Source organism: Leptosomus discolor, chromosome Z, assembly GCF_034619465.1.
Source record: "Leptosomus discolor isolate bLepDis1 chromosome Z, bLepDis1.hap2, whole genome shotgun sequence".
NCBI classification, from domain to species: Eukaryota; Metazoa; Chordata; class Aves; order Leptosomiformes; family Leptosomidae; genus Leptosomus; species Leptosomus discolor.
The window spans coordinates 23,823,688-23,844,256 of NC_141419.1; the positions used below are offsets into that span (position 1 = coordinate 23,823,688).

The 20,569-nt window shown below is 41.6% G+C and overlaps 1 protein-coding gene across 1 annotated transcript in view; it reads right to left on the reverse strand.

Moving 5' to 3' along the window:
• SUSD1 (sushi domain containing 1) overlaps window positions 1-20,569 on the reverse strand; it is a 56,743-nt gene that overhangs the window by 21,387 nt on the left and 14,787 nt on the right. Inside the window, exons 8-11 of the mRNA XM_086479087.1 lie at window positions 12,994-13,088; window positions 8,078-8,267; window positions 6,985-7,079; window positions 5,673-5,859 (exon numbers count right to left, since the gene is read on the reverse strand). Of these exons, the coding sequence (XP_086335213.1) occupies window positions 5,673-5,859; window positions 6,985-7,079; window positions 8,078-8,267; window positions 12,994-13,088 (567 nt within the window). The remainder of the gene's footprint in view (window positions 1-5,672; window positions 5,860-6,984; window positions 7,080-8,077; window positions 8,268-12,993; window positions 13,089-20,569) is intronic.

Consider the following 20,569-nt stretch of genomic DNA (forward strand, 5'->3'; position numbering starts at 1 on the left):
GTCTCTAAACCCACCATCAAGCGACCTGCCACCGTGCCCACAAGTTTGTGTAAATCACAGCCTCACAACGGACTGTGAAGACACCTTGTGCACCATCGCACGTTTTCAGTGGTGGAGCAAGGGCCTGAAACGGTATCGAGTCGAGCTGCAGATGACATCTGGGCACCAAGGAGAAATAAGAAAGGATGCGGGATAGGGGAGAGCTCCAAGAACAGCTTTGTGGGCTCTTTCCTCTGCAAAGCCCCCGGGGCCGCAGTGAGGCTGACAAAGGGTGGAGACTCCTGTGTCATGCCCACGGTTGAGACAAACAGGAGATTCATGTTAGGGCTGCAACGTCTCCCCTGCTCAGATTGTGAGCACTGAGAAACCTTCTGAAGCAGACAAACAAGCCACAGCAAAAGCATCCTGCAGGCGCCTCAGTTTCACGCAGCTGCTTTCCATCTCATCAACCTTCAGCAACTCCATTTTCACTCTCTGCCCTTTAGCCACATGAATCAGCTCTGTGAGGACTTTCCTCAGAAATCCTGTCACAGTAATATTGTGCGCTATTGGCCAAAGGTGCCATTTACCTCAGCTGTGCAAAGACAAGCTTTGCACACAGGGCTCTCCTAAGGCCAAAGAGAACAGAGTCATTTTGGGTCCACGGCTAGCACTAAACTCTGGGTCCCTGGGAAATCCGGGGGCAGCATCAGTGCCCTATCGCATCATCTTCTTCATCAGCCTGGTTAACTTCTAGGTCACCAGGCCAAATGAACTGAGCACCTGCAGGCAGCAATGCAACTGAAACGTGCGTTTATTTGACCATCCAAAGGAAAAACAGTCTAAATGGTGGTCAGGGCAGCTAGACCTGGCCCCATCCCTGGTAACATTCAAGGTCAGGTTGGACGGGGCTCTGAGCAAACTGATCCAGCTGAGGATGCCCCTGCTCACTGTAGGGGAGTTGTATTAGATGGCCTTTAAAGGTGCCTTCCAACCCAAAGTATTCTATGATTGTAACTTAAAAATGGAAATACTAGCAGGGTGTATATGTTACTTTTTCATGTATAAATTCATAGCTGAAAAGAGCTTACAATTTATCTTTCTCCCCATTGTAGCCTATTCCTGTATTGTTTCCATTTTGCATTTCATACATTTCACTTAGTGCTAATCACGCTAACTAGTTAAGGACAACATAAATGCTGATGCAGATACACCACTATAAATCTTTAAAGGACTACCTGAAGCAATACTAAAGAACCCCCAGTTCACACAGATGGGACAGACTAAAAAAGCAAAAAATTTCATTCAGGTTGTGAAGCACTGGCTATAAAGCATAGACTGTGCCATCTATATCAAGTGCTTTGTAAACAGAATGATAGAGGTGATCAGAATGATCATGACTTCAAAAATCTTGCTATGAAGGAGGTCAGAAAAATAACGGAGAAGCGAAGTTCATGCAAACTTAAATATCATGCAATTCAATGGTGTCTGCATAAAAATACAAAGCGCATGCATGAACATATGTATGAAAGTGTTTAAATGATTAGCAGATAATCTCCTCCTTACCTAAAAAAAAAAAAAAATCATACTTAAGTTTTAATCACTCCCCTTTCCCCATTACATAAATAAGAAACTCCCTTCTTTGCAAGACTCATGCTCTGAAGCTGCACACTGTAATGAACTGTCTCTCTCTGGAGGTACATGATATGCTGTCAGAGTAAAAGCTGTCAGATCACATCTCCAACAGCCTTTCACTTCCCCCCTGGAAAGCAGATTTGGTTTTTCCCTCCTTTTCCAGACCTTAAAGAAGTCCCTTTATGAAAAAGTGAGTGTAAATCTTTAGCATGATACAATAATGCAGAACAATAATGTGTATTTTATTTGTGTTTGTACATCCATGGGCAGGGAAACAACTTGGGCATCACAACCTGATCTGTAATGTTGTACATTTTTCACATACTAAGATAGAAGTGCAGGGCTCTAGAAGATTACACTTAGTACGTGATGGAAATAGTTCTTCCAATTCAAGTCACTTTCTAGACTCCCTGCCTGTGAGTTTACTGACTTATGTGTTCACATGAAGAGAGAGAGGATACACACACAAGAGAACGTGGCCTGCAGGTATATGCTTGACTAAAAGAAAAAGAATAGCAGCTGGGAAACATAGGAACTACTGCAACTGTCTGATGTACACAGGCTCGAGGTCAAACCTACCCAAACCCACTGGGAAGTACATGCACAAATATTTTACAAATGACAGCATGTGTGAACAGTAAGCAAAGAATAAACTCAAAATCACCTTGATTCTAAGCAAAAAAATTGAGAGGAGGAAAGAATAACGAGAAATCATCACTGAATCTAGTATGAATTATTTTACAAAAAGGAAATGTAACCCAGTAATTCAAGCACAAAAGGTTTATTTCTAGCATCCAGAAAATTTTCAGTCTTATAAGCATGATGTCTTAGGTCACTGTGGTCTGCTCTAAACTAAAAAAAAGCTAGCCAGACACTGTAAATATGTAGGCATTCACAAACTTCCCAAAGACCACAATTTTGTCCCATCCATCATAAATAATCTATCCCAAAGCAAAGTCTGCAAACAGATTCAAATATCAATAGTATTTTAATGCAGCTCAACTGAAGAAGTTACTCTTATTTAGGATATTAGAATCAAAACCACTAGCTCTTTCTCTATTATTCTGTTTTCAAATACATGAAAGTGGTTACAAAATTTGGTCTTCTTAAATTCATATAAGAAAACAGGTAATGAAATTAAGAACAATGCCTTGCCTGAACATGCCTTAGTACGTCATCTTCAAAAAGGAAAAGGAATAGAGCCACTTGCAAGCAGCATAATCCCAACAAAAATAACGAATGAGAAAGTACAACCACAAGACACTCCTTTCCTTCCTTGGAAACAGGCACAAACTCACCTCTTGCTTAAAAGACAATTTTGCTACCATCTTTTTACAACTACAATATAATCACCACCTAATTGTTTTTCATAATTGACTCAATTTCTTATCTCAAGTAGACAGGTGCTGAGAGTTACTCTAAAATGAGCTAGGAAGACATAAAAGGGCTGCGCAAGATGCCCATTACTGGAAGCATAAAAGGTGCAGAATTTCAATGATCCATGAAGCATTTGCTAGACTATATTTACCATCCACAAGATGATTGGCAAAACAAACTTTGTGCTCAGCGCAGAACGATTTTTAAAGGATGCTACTTGCCATGAAGAAAAGCAGGCTTTTAAGTCCCAAGTTCTTGCTTTTTTTTTTTCTTTCAAAATACTATGGATATAATATATTCTCATTCAGAAGATTTATAATTATACATATTCAGGATATAGAAGCAAAGCTTAACATGCATTTACAAATCTTTCTTTTTGAAAAAAAAAAGACCCAAACTTATCGAAAGCCTTTACAGGATTACTGTATTCTGCAACAGTCTTTAAGAATTTGCACAGTTGACTACCCTTGTCAGGAAACTAAGTCTGTGAGGCAGTGTTCATCCAATTGCCTGGGACATGTCTCTTCACAGTAGTTGAAACTCCACAGTTAAGATTTCCTGAACTCTCAAAATGCAGGAGATATGTGGAAGTCAAGGAGATACTACACCTGGACTTGCCCCCAGCTGGGGAAACAGATCAACTGACTGTGCATTTATTAAAGGATATCATATGAAACCTCACACACCAAATGAGACCACCTCCAGCACATCAACAATAAAACACTTTTGTAAGTCTCAGCTTGCTTACAACCTCTGTGTTTAAGGCATATCTTGCATTTATACATAACATTTGGCCAGAAAACCACCAGAGTCAAAAAACGCTTTTCAGACTTAAGTTGGCAGATAAATTGAGGTCTTTCCACCCACCATGGAAACACAACCATCTGGTTTAACAATGTACATGATCACAACTGAACAAATGAAGCAGCAAATTACATACCTACTCTAAAATTATAAGCAGTTGTTACATAAATAAAGTTGCTTGTACAGGTAGTGCAATTCCCATAAGGCACGGAAGTCAAAGTGACACAGCCAGAAGAACTATTTCAACTGTACCACTTCCACCTTAGATAAGCTGAAATAGCAACAAATTTAACATCTTATTTGGTGAGCTTTGCAGCATGATTGCTGTTGGCTTGTTAATTTTCACTCATTTTCAACCGCAAAAAACCCTACTTTTATTTTACTGTTTCTGTTTAAAAAAACACAATAAGGACTGTTTCCACGGCAAGTTTTGGATGAAGGTTGCTAATGACAAAGCAACACCTACATTTATTGCTCACCGAAAAAAGCAACTACCAGATATAAAATGGCTTGTGTAGCAGGATCTTCTTTCAAAATGGAAATAACCTAACTTTTACTCAAAGACCTTTTCTGGGGCTGTGCATGCACATTCGTTAAGCACTAACTCAGCAGACAGGAAAACATGCCAGCTGCCCAGGCACTCACACAGCACTGGCTGCAAAGTATTCTCTAGAGCTCTGCTGAGTAAGTGACCTGATGCAATCCTGCAGTGTTTAGGAAATATCACAGGATGACAGAGTAAAGCACTACGCCTTTATCGTGAGTATATATTAAAAAATTACTTCAGTTAACCAAATTCTGAGACAGCTTAGTAGTTTTCACAAAGCTACATGTACTCGCGAACTCATTGACACTACTTCTGAGTGACAGCTAGGAAACTCCTGAAAATTAATTATCAACTCATCACTGTAATTTCACTTAAAAAAACCCCAAACTAGGTCATTGTATATCCTGATCAGTAGCTTTAGGAAACAGATGTTTTGCCTTTCATGAAGCTAAAAACCTTAGCTTTACTATTAAAAATATAGTAACGCTATCCATTTCAACATGGCCACAAACTCCGGTCTTCATAAGCAGTGAGAAGAGAACCGGTTCCATCTAGTGGCTGAACAGAGTTACAGACACGCAGAGAGCTTCCACGTTTCTTACCTATTCCAATCTGTGGCCCCAACGGGAAGAATGATACTAGCACCAAACACTGCACTTCACAGTGTAATAGTAATAAGCTAATACAGAAAGTCTGACAGTATAGGGATGGTGCAAAACCGTTCTAAATAAAAAATGAGCGAAAAAATGACAGATGTTTTTTATTACAGTATTTTAGTGCCACACAATACCTTGCTAAATAGTGAAGCCAAAACTCAACCTTATTTGCTCAAATGCCTCTTATGTTTTGTACTTTACCCATTAGAGATGAAGGTTCTTGTCTGAGGTACTTGCAGGACTCTCTGTACTTTGGATCCTTGCAGACTTTAGTGATATCCGCTGGTACAAATACCCATACAAAGTGCAGTTGTGCTATTATCTCCATTTCACAGTGGACAGAACTCATACTGAAAAAGTGACTTAGCCTCTAATAGAACAGTGAATTTAAACCAGCTGCCCTAGATACCAATCTTGCGTGTTATCCACAAAACTATCTGTTCCCCAGCCTGCCAAAGACACTTCAAAACAGTGCGCCCCCATTTCTCCACCCCTTCTGCTGCTGGACTGTCAGCCCTATGAAATCTGTGAAAACAATTAACAATTTTAAGCACGGAAAGAGCACTCTGACAACCCACCATACAACACTGAGATCAACAATGCTGTTTCACTTGAGCCCCTCACTCACCCAGTAGGTGCTTCTGTAAATAGAGAAAATAAATGGCAGGACCTACCTGTGATTTGTGTTGTCATGGAAATGAGCAGTGAAAAATTCAATGCTATGATGGAAATATTAACAGAGTAATTGGTGCCTGGCTGCAAATCAAAGCAAACTTCTGGAGCCTGCTTGTGTGTGGTAAGGTTGAAGGTCATTTCATGAAAGAACTCCTTCTGATACCAACGCTGGCCTTGCACATGAAACTGTAACCAAACAATCACAGCACGGAAATTGCAATGTTTTAATGTATCACTTGCATTCAATCATGTCATGCTCTAAACCAGAAGAAATACCAGAAACACACACCACCGCATACGGAGTGCCAAAAATGTTGGCACTGACAGTTATTCAAATTCAACTGCTTACAGAATTTGACAGGAATTGCAGTCCCTCTTGATCAGCTCTGACATTGTCCTAGTTCTTTCACTTCTCCTCTTCCTAGTCTATCCTCTTTTTTTCTTAGTACTGTAACTTCCCCCAAGTCTTGATTTCCTGCTAATATATAGGCTTCCAGTAATAGTGCACTTTCATTGTGGTATACCCTTATGGTATGAAGTGATGGGTTATAAAAGTAAGCTCATATGAACACCTCTTGGGTTTGACCCTGAGGATCAAGTCAAAATCAAGTCATTTTGACCTATGTCAAAATGCCAAGTACACTCCAGGATCTATCTGCCTACAGACAGCTATATTTCTGGCAAGATTTAGACCCATGGAGTTTTTTTGTTTCAGTTGGGTTTTACATGTATTTGTTTTGTGGTTGATACTCCAAGTGATCAAGAAGTTATTAACTTAAGGCCTCTCCTGACCATTCCTCTGTTAATGAAAACTAAAATGCCTGCTGCATTTTAATCATGTGCTAAATTTCCTTTAAATAAATCCTATGCCTTTAGATAATCTCTGAGCACCTGTTAGCACATGGAGATTTGAGACAAGAGCAGGTGCTCAAGAGCCATGGCAGAGACAGTTCATGTAGAAATGCCTTGCTGGGACAAGGGAAGATTGAAGGCATATCACAAGACAGAGTGGACTGACTCTGTGAAATTGGAACAGAATTCTCTGAGGGCTGAACACAACAAAGTTGAATGTACAGGTGGGGAAGGCAAAATAGAGCACAACAGGGGAAAAAATAAGCAAGAAACAGGAGACTACAAAAGAACGTGGTGGTTTCTTTCTTTTTTGAAGGGTGCTATACAAGTTTACTCCCTGGGTTTTTATGAGAGACATTATTAGAATGGTAACAGTGAGTGTATGAAAAATTACAGGTTTTTCACATAGCTGGTGGATATAAATTCGTTTTTAGATTCAAAATACAGATTGTCACTTACTGAGTATTTGTCTTCCACATCAGTTCCCCTGGTATTTCTTCGCCATTTCAAGCAGGTATCATTAAAAATTAATACATTATTGAAAGCTTCCTTTACTGTAAAGACAACAAAAAGGAACAACTTATTACAAAAACTTCACCACTTTCTTAACTGAGTACAAGTAGCTGAAAATAAACAACCACAAATGGTTTTATTTTAATTCTCTTCTGAGAAGGAGGTAGAATCTCATTTCATTTTGAATAAGCAAGCACAGTAAATAAAGCATGAACATTTCCCACAGAAAATGGCTTTTGGAAAAACCCAAGCATGCTATTCAGGAAATAAAGACAGAATTTATTTGTCTAGACCTAGAGAGGTTATAATGACAGAAAGATACAGGGGTTCAGATCTTCTTATGGAAATAAAGTTATCATAGTTAATGTCACAGTTGATGGCCTTTAGGAAAAAGCACATGAGAAAAAGCATTTTTGTGGATTCCAAAGGCAATTATTTCTCAAGTCTGTCTCATCAGAATTAGTATGTCAGAAGGCAAGCTCAAAGTTTCCATGACCAAAATACTACAGAAACCTGCTGTTAGAAAATGCCTTCTTTACAATTACTGAAAAACTGCCAGATCACTGCACATCACTGCTAAACACAGGAACATTATCTATAATGCTCACATCACTTAGATTAGTATCACACAGCTCAGCAAAACGGAATTCTCACACAGACAGAGGATCAGTTTTCAAGACAAGGAATGGAAACCAGTAAGCACTGTACCATAGACTGAAGTTCCAGCATGTAGCCAGGAATGCCACTGCACCAATCCTGCCTCAGCCAGACGACAAAACCTGAAGAAGCAAGTTGGCCAAATCTTTCTGAAGGGCACTTACTGCCACTGCTCTGTTTGCTCATAGATTCAATGCCACAGTGAGCAGAAAGAAAAACGTCTTGTAGAAAAAGAGGATGCTGATGTACATGTGTACAGTCAGCATAAAGCATGATACAGTCTAGGAGGCAGCCTGTTATCCTGTCTCCTAGACTCAAAACAGAGAATGCTGCAGCACAATAAGTTCTTCTATAAGCACAAAGAATACAAAACACAACCTACCCTTTGTTTGAACTGCTACTGTAATTGAGACAGGGATGTTTGTGGAAGAGTTGGTAGTAATATTCACCACGTAGTTACTCCCAGAGTTGAGATCTAAACACACCTTTGGATTATCATCACTTGTAGTGATGTTAAATATTGCATCTTCTGAGAATGTCTTCTCACCCCATCTTTGGCCCAGTATTTGAAACTATTGAAGGATTAACAAAAACGATAGTGTAATTGGTGGTGGCTCTCCAAAAATCAAAATACCAGTTCAAGTAAGGCTTACATCTGCTTTAGAATATCAGCTCAATAAAAAGACTTGTGACAGTTTTGGTGCAACAAGACGGCTTAACAAATTAGATCACTAATTTCTTCTGACTATTAAAATTATGAATATTTTTTCATATATTTTTACAACAAATAGCAGGAATCTACAATGTGGACCCTACAAACACCTCCGACACAAAGTAAAGTATGAGTAAATATGCTTTCTTGTTTACAGTACAGACAGAAACTACATCTGCTTGCTATTTTCTTTTTTTTCCTAGTTTTTTTTGCCCCTTGCCCTACAGAAGCAGTAGTTAACACTGAATGTCAAGTAACAGTAAAAGACAAATTTCCCTAAGATCGTCCCATGCAGTGAAAAACAAACCTGTTGTTTGCATGAGATGAAGGGACAGGCAAAATTTGTCTAGTTGAGCTCAAGGCAGTCCAGACTGTACTCTGAACTTTATTGGATGCACCCTATGCCTACATCATGCTCGGTTCTGACTATTCTGAAGTGTCTTGCAGGTAGCTGAATTCAGGCAAAAGTATGCACACAGAGCACATTATGCCAGAGATCCACAGCTTGCCAGTTACCACTGTGTACACTAAAAGCACTGGTTTTGAACTGTTAGGGTAATTGGGAACTTGTTATTTTCCATCTCAGCAGTGCTCAATAAAAACACTCAAATTAAAACTACGTTGGTTTACAACACAGGAGGAGAAAGACAGGTAGTTTTCCAAAATTATCACCCAACCTTGGAACGTATTTTCCATATTATCCTATCCACCCTGGAGATCTTAAGCAATCCTCTTTTTCTTTTTTCCCCTCTATAATTGCTCAGAAACCCAACCTTTCTTGGGATGTTGTCATTCACAAAACACAGGAATTCTTATCACATTATTTTGGCTTTCAATAACACTGACTGAACTATTTGTTTCTGAGAAATTATATCTTAACTTTCATTCTTACGTTTATAGATGGCAAAAAAAAAAAAGTAGTTTATTCGAAGAAGAAGAATCATTAGGTTGGAATAGACCTCTGAGATCATCAAGTCCAACCATTGACCTAATACCACCATGCCCACTAAAGCACGTCCCCAAGTGCCACATCTGTATGTTTTTTGAACAACTCCAAGGATGGTGACTCAAATACATCCCTGGGCACCCTGTTCCAATGTTTGACCACTCTTTCAGTAAAGAAGTTTCTCCTAATGTCAAGCCTAAACCTACCCTGGCACAACTTGAGGCCATTTCCTCTTGTCCTATCGCTTGTTACTTGGGAGAAGAGACCAACACCCACCTGGCTCCAACTTCCTTTCAGGCAGTTGTAGAGAGCAATAAGGTCTCCCCTCAGCCTCCTCTTCTCCAGACTAAACAACCCCAGTTCCCTCAGCTGCTCCTCATAAGACCTGTTCTCCAGACCCCTCACCAGCTTCATTGCCCTTCTCTGGACATGCTCCAGCACCTCAATGTCTTTCTTGCAGTGAGGGGCCCAAAACTGCACACAGCATTTGAGGTGCGGCCTCACCAGTGCCAATCCGGTACAGGGACACAATCACCTCCCTGCTCCTGCTGGCCACACTATTGCTGATACAGGCCAGGATGCTGTTGGCCTTCTTGGCCACCTGGGCACACTGCCAGCTCATGTTCAGCCGGCTGTCGACCAGCACCCCCAGGTCCTTTTCTACGGGGCAGCTTTCCAGCCACTCATCCCCAAGCCTATAGCGCTGCATGGGGTTGTTGTGACCCAAGTGCAGGACCCGGCACTTGGCCTCATTGAACCTCATACAATTGGCCTTGGCCCATTGATCCAGCCTGTCCAGATCCCTCTGCAGAGCCTCCCTACCCTCGAGCAGATCAACACTCCCACCCAATTTAGTGTCATCTGCAAACTTACTGAGGGAGCACTCGATCCCCTCATCCAGTTCATCAATAAAGATGTTAAACAAGACTGGTCTCAATACTGAGCCCTGGGGAACACCACTTGTGATTGGCCCCCAGCTGGATTTATCTCCACTCACCACCACTCTCTGTGCTCGGCTGTCCAGCCTGTTTTTTACCCAGCTTTGTGTGCACCTCTCTAGGCCATAAGCCACCAGCTTTCCTAGGAGAACGCTGTGGGAGATGGTGTCAAAGGCTTTACTAAAGTCCAGGCAGATGACATCCACAGCCGCCTCCTCATCGACTAGGCGGGTCACCTGGTCATAGAAGGCGATCAGGTTGGTTAAGCAGGACCTGCCCTTCATGAACCCATGCTGGTGGGGCCTGAAGTCCCTGGTTGTCCTGCACCTGCAGTGTGAGCGCCCTCAAGATGAACCGTTCCATAACCTTCCCTGACACCGAGGTCAGGCTGACGGGCCTGTAGTTCCCTGGATCCTCCTTCCGGCCCTGCTTGTAGATGGGTGTCACACTGGCAAGTCTCCAGTCATCTGGGACCTCCCCTGTTGAGCAGGACTTCTGACAAATGATGGAGAGTGGTTCGGCCAGCTCCTTCGCCAGCTCCCTCAGTACTCTTGGGTGGATCCCATCTGGCCCCATAGACTTGTGGATGTCCAGGTGGCAAAACAGGTCTTTAACTGCTTCCTCCTGAATTACAGGGGCTTTATTCTGCTCTTGGACCCTGTCTTCCAGGTCAGGAGGCTGATTACCTTGAGGATTGCTTGTCTGACTGTTAAAGACTGAGGCAAAGAAGGTATTAAGTACCTCAGCCTTTTCCTCATCCTTGGCGACAGTGTTCCCCTCCGCATCCAAAAATGGATGGAGATGCTCCTTGGCTCTCTTTTTGTTGTTAATGTATTTGTAGAAACATTTTTGTTGTCTTTCACAACAGTGGCCAGCCTCAGCTGTATTGGGCTTTTGCCTCTCTAATTTTCCCTCTGCATGACCTAACAAGATCCCTGTACTCTTCTTGAGTTACCTGCCCCTTCTTCGAAAAGTGGTAAACCCTCCCTTCTTCCCTGAGTTCCAGCACAAGCTCCCTGTTCAACCAGGCCAGTTGTCTTCCCTGCCAGTTCATCTTCTGGCACACAGTTACAGCCTGCTCCTGTGCCTTAAAACTTCCTCCTTGAAGAATGTCAAGCCTTCCTGGACCCCCTTGCCCTCCAGGACTGTCGCCCAAGGGACTCTTTCGACCAGTGTCCTGAACAGCTCAAAGTCAGCCCTCGGAAGTCCATGGTTGTGGTTTGGCTGATTCTCCTTCTAACTTGACCAAGAATAGAGAACTCTGTCATTTCATGGTCGCTAAGACCAAGTCAGCCTCTGACCACCACATTTCCCACCAGTCCTTCTCTGTTAGTAAACAGCAGGTCAGGTGAGGCACCTCCCCTGGTTGGGTCCCTTACCAGGTGTGTCAGGAAGTTCTCTTCCACACGCTCCAGGAACCTCCTGGACTGTTTCCTCTCTGCGTTGTATTTCCAACAGACATCTGGTAAGTGCAAGTCCCCCATGAGGACAAGGGCTAACGACTGAGAGACTTCGGCCAGCCACTTGCAGAATGCCTCATCTGCCTCTTCCTCCTGGTTGGGTGGTCTATAAGAGACTCCCAGCAGGATATCTGCCTCAATGACCTTGCCCCTCATCCTTACCCATAAGCACAGCCTTGTCCTCACAATCATTAAGCTCTACACAATCGAAACACTCCCTAACATACAAAGCCATCCCACTGTCTCTCCTTCCTTGCCTATCCCTTCTGAAGAGCTTATAGCCATCCATTGCAGCACTCCAGTCACGAGAGTTGTCCCACCATGTTTCTCTGATGGCCACCAAGTCACAGCTATCCTGCTGCACAATGGCTTCCAGCTCTTCCTGTTTGTTTCCCATGCTGCGTGCATTCGTGTAGATGCACTTGAGATGGGCTATCGATTTCACCCTCAACATCAGCATGCCACCCTTAGGTCTGTCACTGGTGGGCCATGTTTTGTCCTCCTCCCCCCTTGAACCTACTTTAAAGCCTTCTCTATAAGCTCGGCTAACAGATATGTGAGAATCCTCTTCCCCTTTCTGGAAAGCTGAACTCCATCTGTCGCCAGCAGGCCTGGTGCCGTGTAAATCTCCCCATGATCACAGAAACTGAAATTCCACCAATGACACCAGCCTCTAAGCCACGTGTTAATCAGGTGTGTTTTCCTGTTCTTTTCAATATAGCCTGCCATGAAGGGATTGAGGAAAACACAATAAGTTACCAAGGTTGCTTTCAGTTTCCATGAAAAACAGTTCTAAAATGTTCAAAGATGGTATTTCAATATACCTTGCATTTCTAAAATAAGTTACATCCAGTATCTGCAAGAAATACACTGATTACTTGAAATGTTCGCATCAGTTAGGAACACAGCCCAAGTTTCACAATGTTTTCTATCTCAATATGACCTTCAGCTCTACAACAGAATTTCACTAAACTCGTGCTGAAACACTTCTTATAGTTTCAAGCAGATGTTTAGGTGATTCACTGGAATGGGATCCCAACAACTTTTGAGTTTTTCACCTAATTTTAGGACAGGGATTTATTTCTTTCCTAACTCAGCCACCTTTAGGTTTCTAGGCAGTTCACTGGAAAGAATGAGACAAACTACCATACAAACAAAACCCACAAAACAAGCCTCCACTGCTGGCTCACCAGGATTAACCAGGACAAAACCTATCCCAGTCTCAAATACTCCTCCACTTACTTTGTACGTTTCCTGCACTCCTGGTCTTCCAGTTTTCCTTTGCCATTTCACGCATGTTTCATTGAATATGGACAAATTACTGAATAATTCCTCCTCTGTGAGGAAAAACATAAACACAAAATGGAAACAGTTATTACTTTTCATACAAATCTTAAAATGTTTGGATAAATTGTTTATTTCTCTCTTTTTCTCTGTTTTTTTTTTTTTTTTAAAAACAGGAAAAACAAAACAAGGTAGGCACAAGCTAAGTAGTAAGTTTTCCCTTAATTGTGTCAGCTCCTAAAAATAAAATACAAGGCTAACTGAAGATGCACGTTCTGAGCTAATAACTGTGAAGTCCTTAAACACACAGCCAGCATTACATAAAGTACTGTGACTAATGAAAACGAAATATTTTGCTGGGTTTGCATTTCAATGTCAAACAATTTAATCCTAATGACTTTACAGATCTTGAAGAGGACCTTAAAACTTCATTACAGTTTCCTGACAGCAAAGGAACAAGCTCATTAACTCCATCGGACTGCTGATACATTCCTATATATAAAAACATACATATGCAACAGCGTTGTTTCTTACACAAGGATCTTCAGTATATACTGTATTGAAGACTAGAATCTTTCATACCAGGTGACAAATCCAGACAAAAGAGCCAATGAAAAAAGACATTTTGCTCTGCTTCAGATGTTCCTCCTAGTAATAATACATTAAACTTGTACCATGTATATGTATTCCTGTATTCCTGGTCAAAGTCTTTCATTAAAGTGTGGTTATGACAGTATTACACCACCAAAACCGAGGAGCAATAAACAATGCCCCAATTCCACTACTTCTGCCACCAGTTCTATACCCTCCTTCAGCTTGGGTGCCAGCATCTGGATTTCATGACATGCAACGGCCTATCTTCTAAAGAATAAGTCACTCACAAATCAACTTGAAGACTTTGTATATCATTGGATCTCATGGATTAGAAGTCTCACTAAACTGCAAATAAAGTCAAGCAGATTTAAAAGCACTGTTTATAAGAAAAATAGGCTACCTGTATGCCAACAAACTTGGAAAAAATGCTCTTCTGAATACAACAACCTTCATTAAAGAAGGCATTTTAAGAAAGCTTCTGTGTTAGACTGGAAAATGATCTTTTTTGTACCTTAATGTTTTGGGTCATTATTTCTTTGGGTTGCTTTTTAAAAGGTGTTGAAGGCTCCGGGGAGACCTTACAGCAGCCTTCCAGTACTTAAAGGGGGCCTACAGGAAAGGTGGGGAGGGGCTCTTCATCAGGGAGTGTAGTCATAGGATGAGGGGTAACGGTTTCAAACTGAAAAAGTGATTTAGATTAGATGTTAGGAAGCAGTTCTTTCCTGTGAGGGTGGTGAGACACTGGAAGAGGTTGCCCAGAGAAGCTGTGGCTGCCCCCTCACTGGCAGTGTTCAAGACCAGGCTGGATGGGGCTGGGAGCAACCTGGTCTAGTGGAAGGTGTCCCTGCCATGGCAGGGGGTTGGAACCGGATGATCTTTAAGGTCCCTTCCAACCCAAACCATTCTAAGGTTCTATGATTTTTCCTTGTTTTATAATAAACAAAATTAAATAACACTGTCACACCAAAACACTTTCCAAAACAACATTAGATTAAAAGAATGAAGCCCACAGAACTAAGCATGTACGAGTACAGTTGTAGCAACCAGAGATACCTTTCTCAACATACCTGTGTTAATTTGCACCTTTTTAAGAGTTGGCTTATGTCTCAGAGAAACAGCACTGTCAGGAAGATCAACTCATTTGTTCATTTTTTTAGGCAGTTCTCTCACTGCTGTCATCAGACACAGAGCAGTTGCCTTCACATGACAAGATAATCAAGTATTCTTCCAGAGCTAAGAACAAAGCTCCTTCTCGTCACAACTCAGATTGACAGTGAACATATTTGCTCCTTTCCTTCGCCAGCCTTCAAATAGCCATTCCTTTGTCCTACTGCCATATTTTCTTACTACATTCACTACACGACCAAGCTCATACAGATTCCAAGCTGAAAAGCCCTTACTGGCTGCTGAAAAAATGAAAAGGATTTATAGGACAGCCTTGGTAGATACTTCAGAAATATTCACACAGTAGTTGGTGTAATACCCTGATGGTAAAAGCAAGTACAACTCAGGCCACACTTCTTCCGTATGCAAACTTCATTACCATTTCACGGAGGCCCCCTTGTAGCACATGGACATGAAGTTGTCACCAAAATAAATTAATACATTCATAGTCTCTAAAATTCCTATATGTAGGCAGTTATACAGAACTAAAGTGTAATTGTTTATGTACTTTGCAGCCCTTTATTTTCTTTTTCCTTTCCTTTTTCTTTTTTTGATTATTAAAACTGACATAAAACTGTTTTCTAATGGTATCTCCCTCTCCACATACTCGACAAATAGATGCCTCACTCATAGACTAGTTTATGTCCCAACTAATTTCTCCCAATCCAAACTGTCATTAAATATGGAAATGCTGTGGAAAGCTTGTTCTTCTACAGCACAGAAGAAGAAAAAGAGATTAATCTGCATGTCCTCTAAAACAAATTTTCTTACAAATGGCTGTGTGGTAAATTGTATTTAAATGCTGCTTATTGCTATTACCTGTTTCACAGTAATGTCTACAAGCTATGCAGTATTAAGACTTCTGTACCAACACAGAGCAAAAGAGTATGTTCATTTTTGTATTCTTTAAATCAGATACATTTTTATTAAAAGACCGGATGGCAAAAAAGACTCACTAGAGCACAGCCAAATAGAAAATGAGACCTGAATTAAAATGCATAACAAGAAAGGAAAAAAAGTAATCTCTGAGACTGCTTAGCAAGAAAATCAGGCATTTCATTCATGAGTATATAAAACACTTGGCAAAAAAAAAAAAAAAAAGCAGCAAACAACAAAAAAGCTATTATGCCAGGTATTCAGGCAAGGAAAGAAGTCTTAACACAGTAGCCTCCTTGGAAGGAAGAAGACAGATTTAGTATCATTTTTTCCTGTAACTACACCAATTTTTCTGTCATGCACTCTGAACTTTCAGAAAGACAAGGCCACCATGCAGTTACCATACATCCACAGAATAGCGGGCAGCCTTTTTCTCAAAAGTGTCCACTCTAAACGAGTAGGAGTGAAAGAGAACAAAAAACTGCAACACACACAGAGCAAACACCATAACTAAGTCCTGGGCTTTCTGAGGAGACTGCTTTTCCTCCCTTGCTCAGACTGATCACATGTTCTTTATTTGGATAACGAATGTACAGTAAGCACTTGATTTAACATTAATCCCAGCAGCATAAGACACCGTATCAATAACAGCACAGAGGCATCTGAAAAAAACTGTTCTCACACCTAGAGGGAAACAGGTTTCCTGACAGGTCAGTTCTCCTCTGAAGCCTAACAGTGCCAGTGACTTCCAGAGCCTGGGAACTCCCACTGTGAAATGCACTACAGGGGCCTGGCCTCAGTGTGACATCTTAGCAGACAGTGGCATCCAGGTCTTCAACATATCTGATTTGATACTCAATGATATTCAAATCAGAAATGAGACGGGAGAAGTGAAGACTCTCAATTTCCCCATACTTCAGCACTAGAAATTTCAACTTGTGATAAACAGAGAAAGCCACTGGATGCCGCTGCTGCTCCACTGACCTCCAGGTTACTCGCACAATCTCCTTCCCATCCCAAGGGAAAGATTCCTCGAAATAACCTGCAAATGCTAGAGACCAGAGCAGAAGGGTGGAAAAAGATCCTGCAGGAGTCAAATAGCAAGAGGCAAATCTGGAAGAGGGTAGAGAGATGCAAATAGCACCTGGCTATTAGTAACCAGGAAAGACAGGTGCTGGTAAATGGAACACAAATGGGAGCATGCAAAAAGTGAGCAACAAAGCAATTCAACAACACCAGTGACTGCTGGAGGAAGAGAAATAACATTAAGAAAGCCAAAGAAATTAATTCTAAGAAAAGCAAGGAGTGAAGGTCTCAGTCTTCTTTACTTCACTTTTAAAAGCTCTGCCAGGAAGGAAGGCCTCTTTGTGCTCAAGTGTGTGGGAAAACCTTCATAGTAATTACAGCCAGAGCATAAATGCCTGTACTGTCATTCTCTTCTGCCTGAACACTGTGCTGTGAGGACCAATCTTAATCCTTCACTTACCAGCCTCTGTGAGTTCAGGTCCGAGCACTTTGCGTTATTACTTGCTGATTCAGAAAAAAAAAGTAACACACAGACAACTCTATGCCTAACAGTCATTAAAACCATGACTTCTTCCACATATACAACACTAATCCTCAGCTGAAAGAGCACTTGACTACCACTGACCTCTGCCTGAAATACATCTTATCAGTGAAGTATTTTTGAACTTGCGTGAAAAAATGGTATTTACCAGAAAGCAGACAGAACCAGTTCCAATCTGACATTGCATCTTCTGCAAGGAGCTAAAAGAGCATCCACACCTGAAAATTCACTTACAGACCTCTTCCCACAAATCCCCACACATACATGGGGGAAAGAAAAAGTCCAAATATTAGCTTTTTTGATGTGTTTTGCCTGTTCAATTCTGTGAAAACTCTGAATATTGCTGCAAATACCATCTGCTACAAACACGCATCACATATATGTTCAGACAGAAATGAAATGAGAGCAAACAACACTTCAAAGAGAAATTCTGCTCAGACTGTTTCAAAGCACCTGTTCTGTAGCATAAACTCCTCTTGTACAGTAGCTTTCACAAGTACATACAGAATTTATTTTACCAAGACATATCTTCAGTATTTATACCTTTTAGGGTAGCATGGTAAGTGTTTAGGAGTTTTTCACTTCATAAGTAACATACTTGTTTCCAGTCTAACTAGGAATGCAAAATTTCAGCAGGTTTTCACCTTCAGCCCCAAACTTTATACAGAGAAAATCCACAAAAAAACAGCAAAGCTATAGGCAGAGACAATCATGCAGGAAGGAGCAGACAGATAGCTAATGATTTACTACATTCTTTGGTCTAAAAATGTTACCAGGAGACAATCAGGACCAGAGCAATTGATGTATTGAATCAGACTGACAAAAACATAAGAGACGCAATTGTGAGCGTACTTACAAAGGAAAGATTATCAATCAAGGGTGTCAGACTAGATGGGATTAGATGGGCTAGGATTAGAAATGCACATGATCTGCTCCTCAGTTGAAAGAGGTCCTGAGACTGGAGACTGGTATTTGCGGTCACAAACTAGGTCATTATTAGTTTGGTTTCAAACAAACGAAAGGCTAAACAGCCCTGCAAAAAGTTGCACTTTTTGTTTGTTTGTTTGTTGTAATTGTCACTGGCTTGTATCACTTTGATGTAAGAAGCAAGACCTCCCATGTTACACCTTTATTTTCCAGGCAATTAAAGAAATCACCAGATGCCTGGATTTAACATATCAAATTAGGCCTTTATAATAACTCAGGCCAATCAGACCCTTTTCATTGACGATTATAATTATCCTAACCGTTTGATGCAGTTCTTACTCCTACAGAACTACGGGTTTTGAATCAATGCCCACAGATGTGAGTGACACCTCTTCTATTAAGCTCAGAACTGTTGACATGAATTACTTACAGATGGCTAGGAATAAAATCTGGGAGACTGACAGTTAATCCATTCATTGTTGTGTGGAAACTACTGATGCTGCCACCACAGAAATATTCCAGCTGCCTTTCCGTACTATCTCTTATTGTACAAGTGAGGATGTAAAAACTGACAGCCCAGAGAATTCTAGATAGAGAGGAAATTGCAAATAGGGATAAAGCAGAGGAGAAGAACGGAAAGAGAAAGCAAAGGGAAAGGAACTCTGGATTAAAAAGATAACTAGACCCTCTTAGTTGCATGGAAATGTAGTTGTGGTTTATCTTGATGTCAGTAAAGCATTTGACACCGTCTCCCACAGCATCCTCACAGCTAAACTGAGGAAGTGTGGTCTGGATGATCGGGTAGTGAGGTGGACTGTGAATTGGTTGACGGAAAGATGTCAGAGAGTTGTCATCAATGGGACAGAGTCTAGTTGCAGGCCTGTATCCAGTGAAGTCCCTCAGGGGTTGGTACTGGGACCAGTACTGTTCAATATATTCATCAATGACCTGGATGAGGGAACAGAGGACACTGTCAGCCAGTTTGCTGATAACACAAAACTGGGAGGAGTGGCTGACACACCAGAAGGCTGTGCTGCCATTCAGCGAGACCTGGACAGGCTGGAGAGGTGGGTGGGGAGAAATTTAATGACATACAACAAGGGCAAGTGTAGAGTCTTGCATCTGGGAAAGAACAACCCCATGTACCAGTATAGGCTGGGGACTGAGCTGTTAGAGAGCAGTGTAGGGGAAAGGGACCTGGGGGTCCCGGTGGACAGCAGGACAGCCATGAGCCAGCAAGGTGCCCTCGTGGCCAAGAAGGCCAGTGGCATCCTGGGGTGTATTAGAAGGGCTGTGGTCAGTAGGTCGAGAGAGGTTCTCCTCCCCCTCTACTCTGCCCTGGTGAGACCGCCTCTGGAATAGTGTGTCCAGTTCTGGGCCCCTCAGTCCAAGAAGGACAGGGAACTGCTTGAAAGAGTCCAGTGCAGAGCCACAAAGGTGATTAAGGGGGTGGAACATCTCCCTGATGATGAAAGGCTGAGGGAGCTGGGTCTCTTTAGCCTGGAGAAGAGGAGACAGAGGGGTGACCTCATCAATGTTTATAGATACGGAAGGGGCGAGTGTCAGGAGGATGGAGCTGGGCTCTTCTCGGTGATGTCCAATGACAGGACAAGGGGCAACGGGTGCAAGCTGGAGCACAGGAGGTTCCACATTAACGTAAGGGAAAACTTTTTCCCTGTGAGAGTGACAGAGCCCTGGAACAGGCTGTCCAGAGAGATTGTGGAGTCCCCTTCTCTGGAGACATTCAACACACCTGGACATGTTCCTGTGTGACCTACTCTAGGTGGTCCTGCTCTGGCGGGGGGTTGGACTAGATGATCCTTCAAGGTCCCTTCCAACCCCTAACATTCTGTGTGACTCTCTGGTACTGTGAAATTATCTCTGCTACAGATCTACAGTGAAACGATACCTGAAGTATGATCCTGCTCTGTTTATTCCAAACTGGATTCAGATCTCGCTTTTGATTTCCAAGTCTTTTTTTTTTTTTTTTTTTTTTTTTTTTTTTAAATTAGGAAAGTATTCTTTTCCTCTTCTGCAATGTTTTAAAGCGCACAGTGTGGACAATCTGCTATGCCTTCTCTGGAGTGATTCATCAAACCACTCTTCCTTCTAAACCTTCCAATCTCTGAAGCATGTATTTAGCAAGTATCTCCATCCTCTTCAGCTGTTAGGATTTTCAGTGCTGGCGTACAATACTCATTTTCTGGGAAATGGCTCAAACTCAACTAATACTTTTTTCTCTTGATGCTTTGAAGGTATTCCTCAATACCATACTCCCTAAGTTCCACATGATTATCTCAAAAAGTCTCCAGAGGTTAAGACATGCAGTTAAACTCTATTTGTGGATGATGAGTCACAACACAGAAAAATGAAGAATTCTGAAACAAAAAATTAACCTTTAGTGAA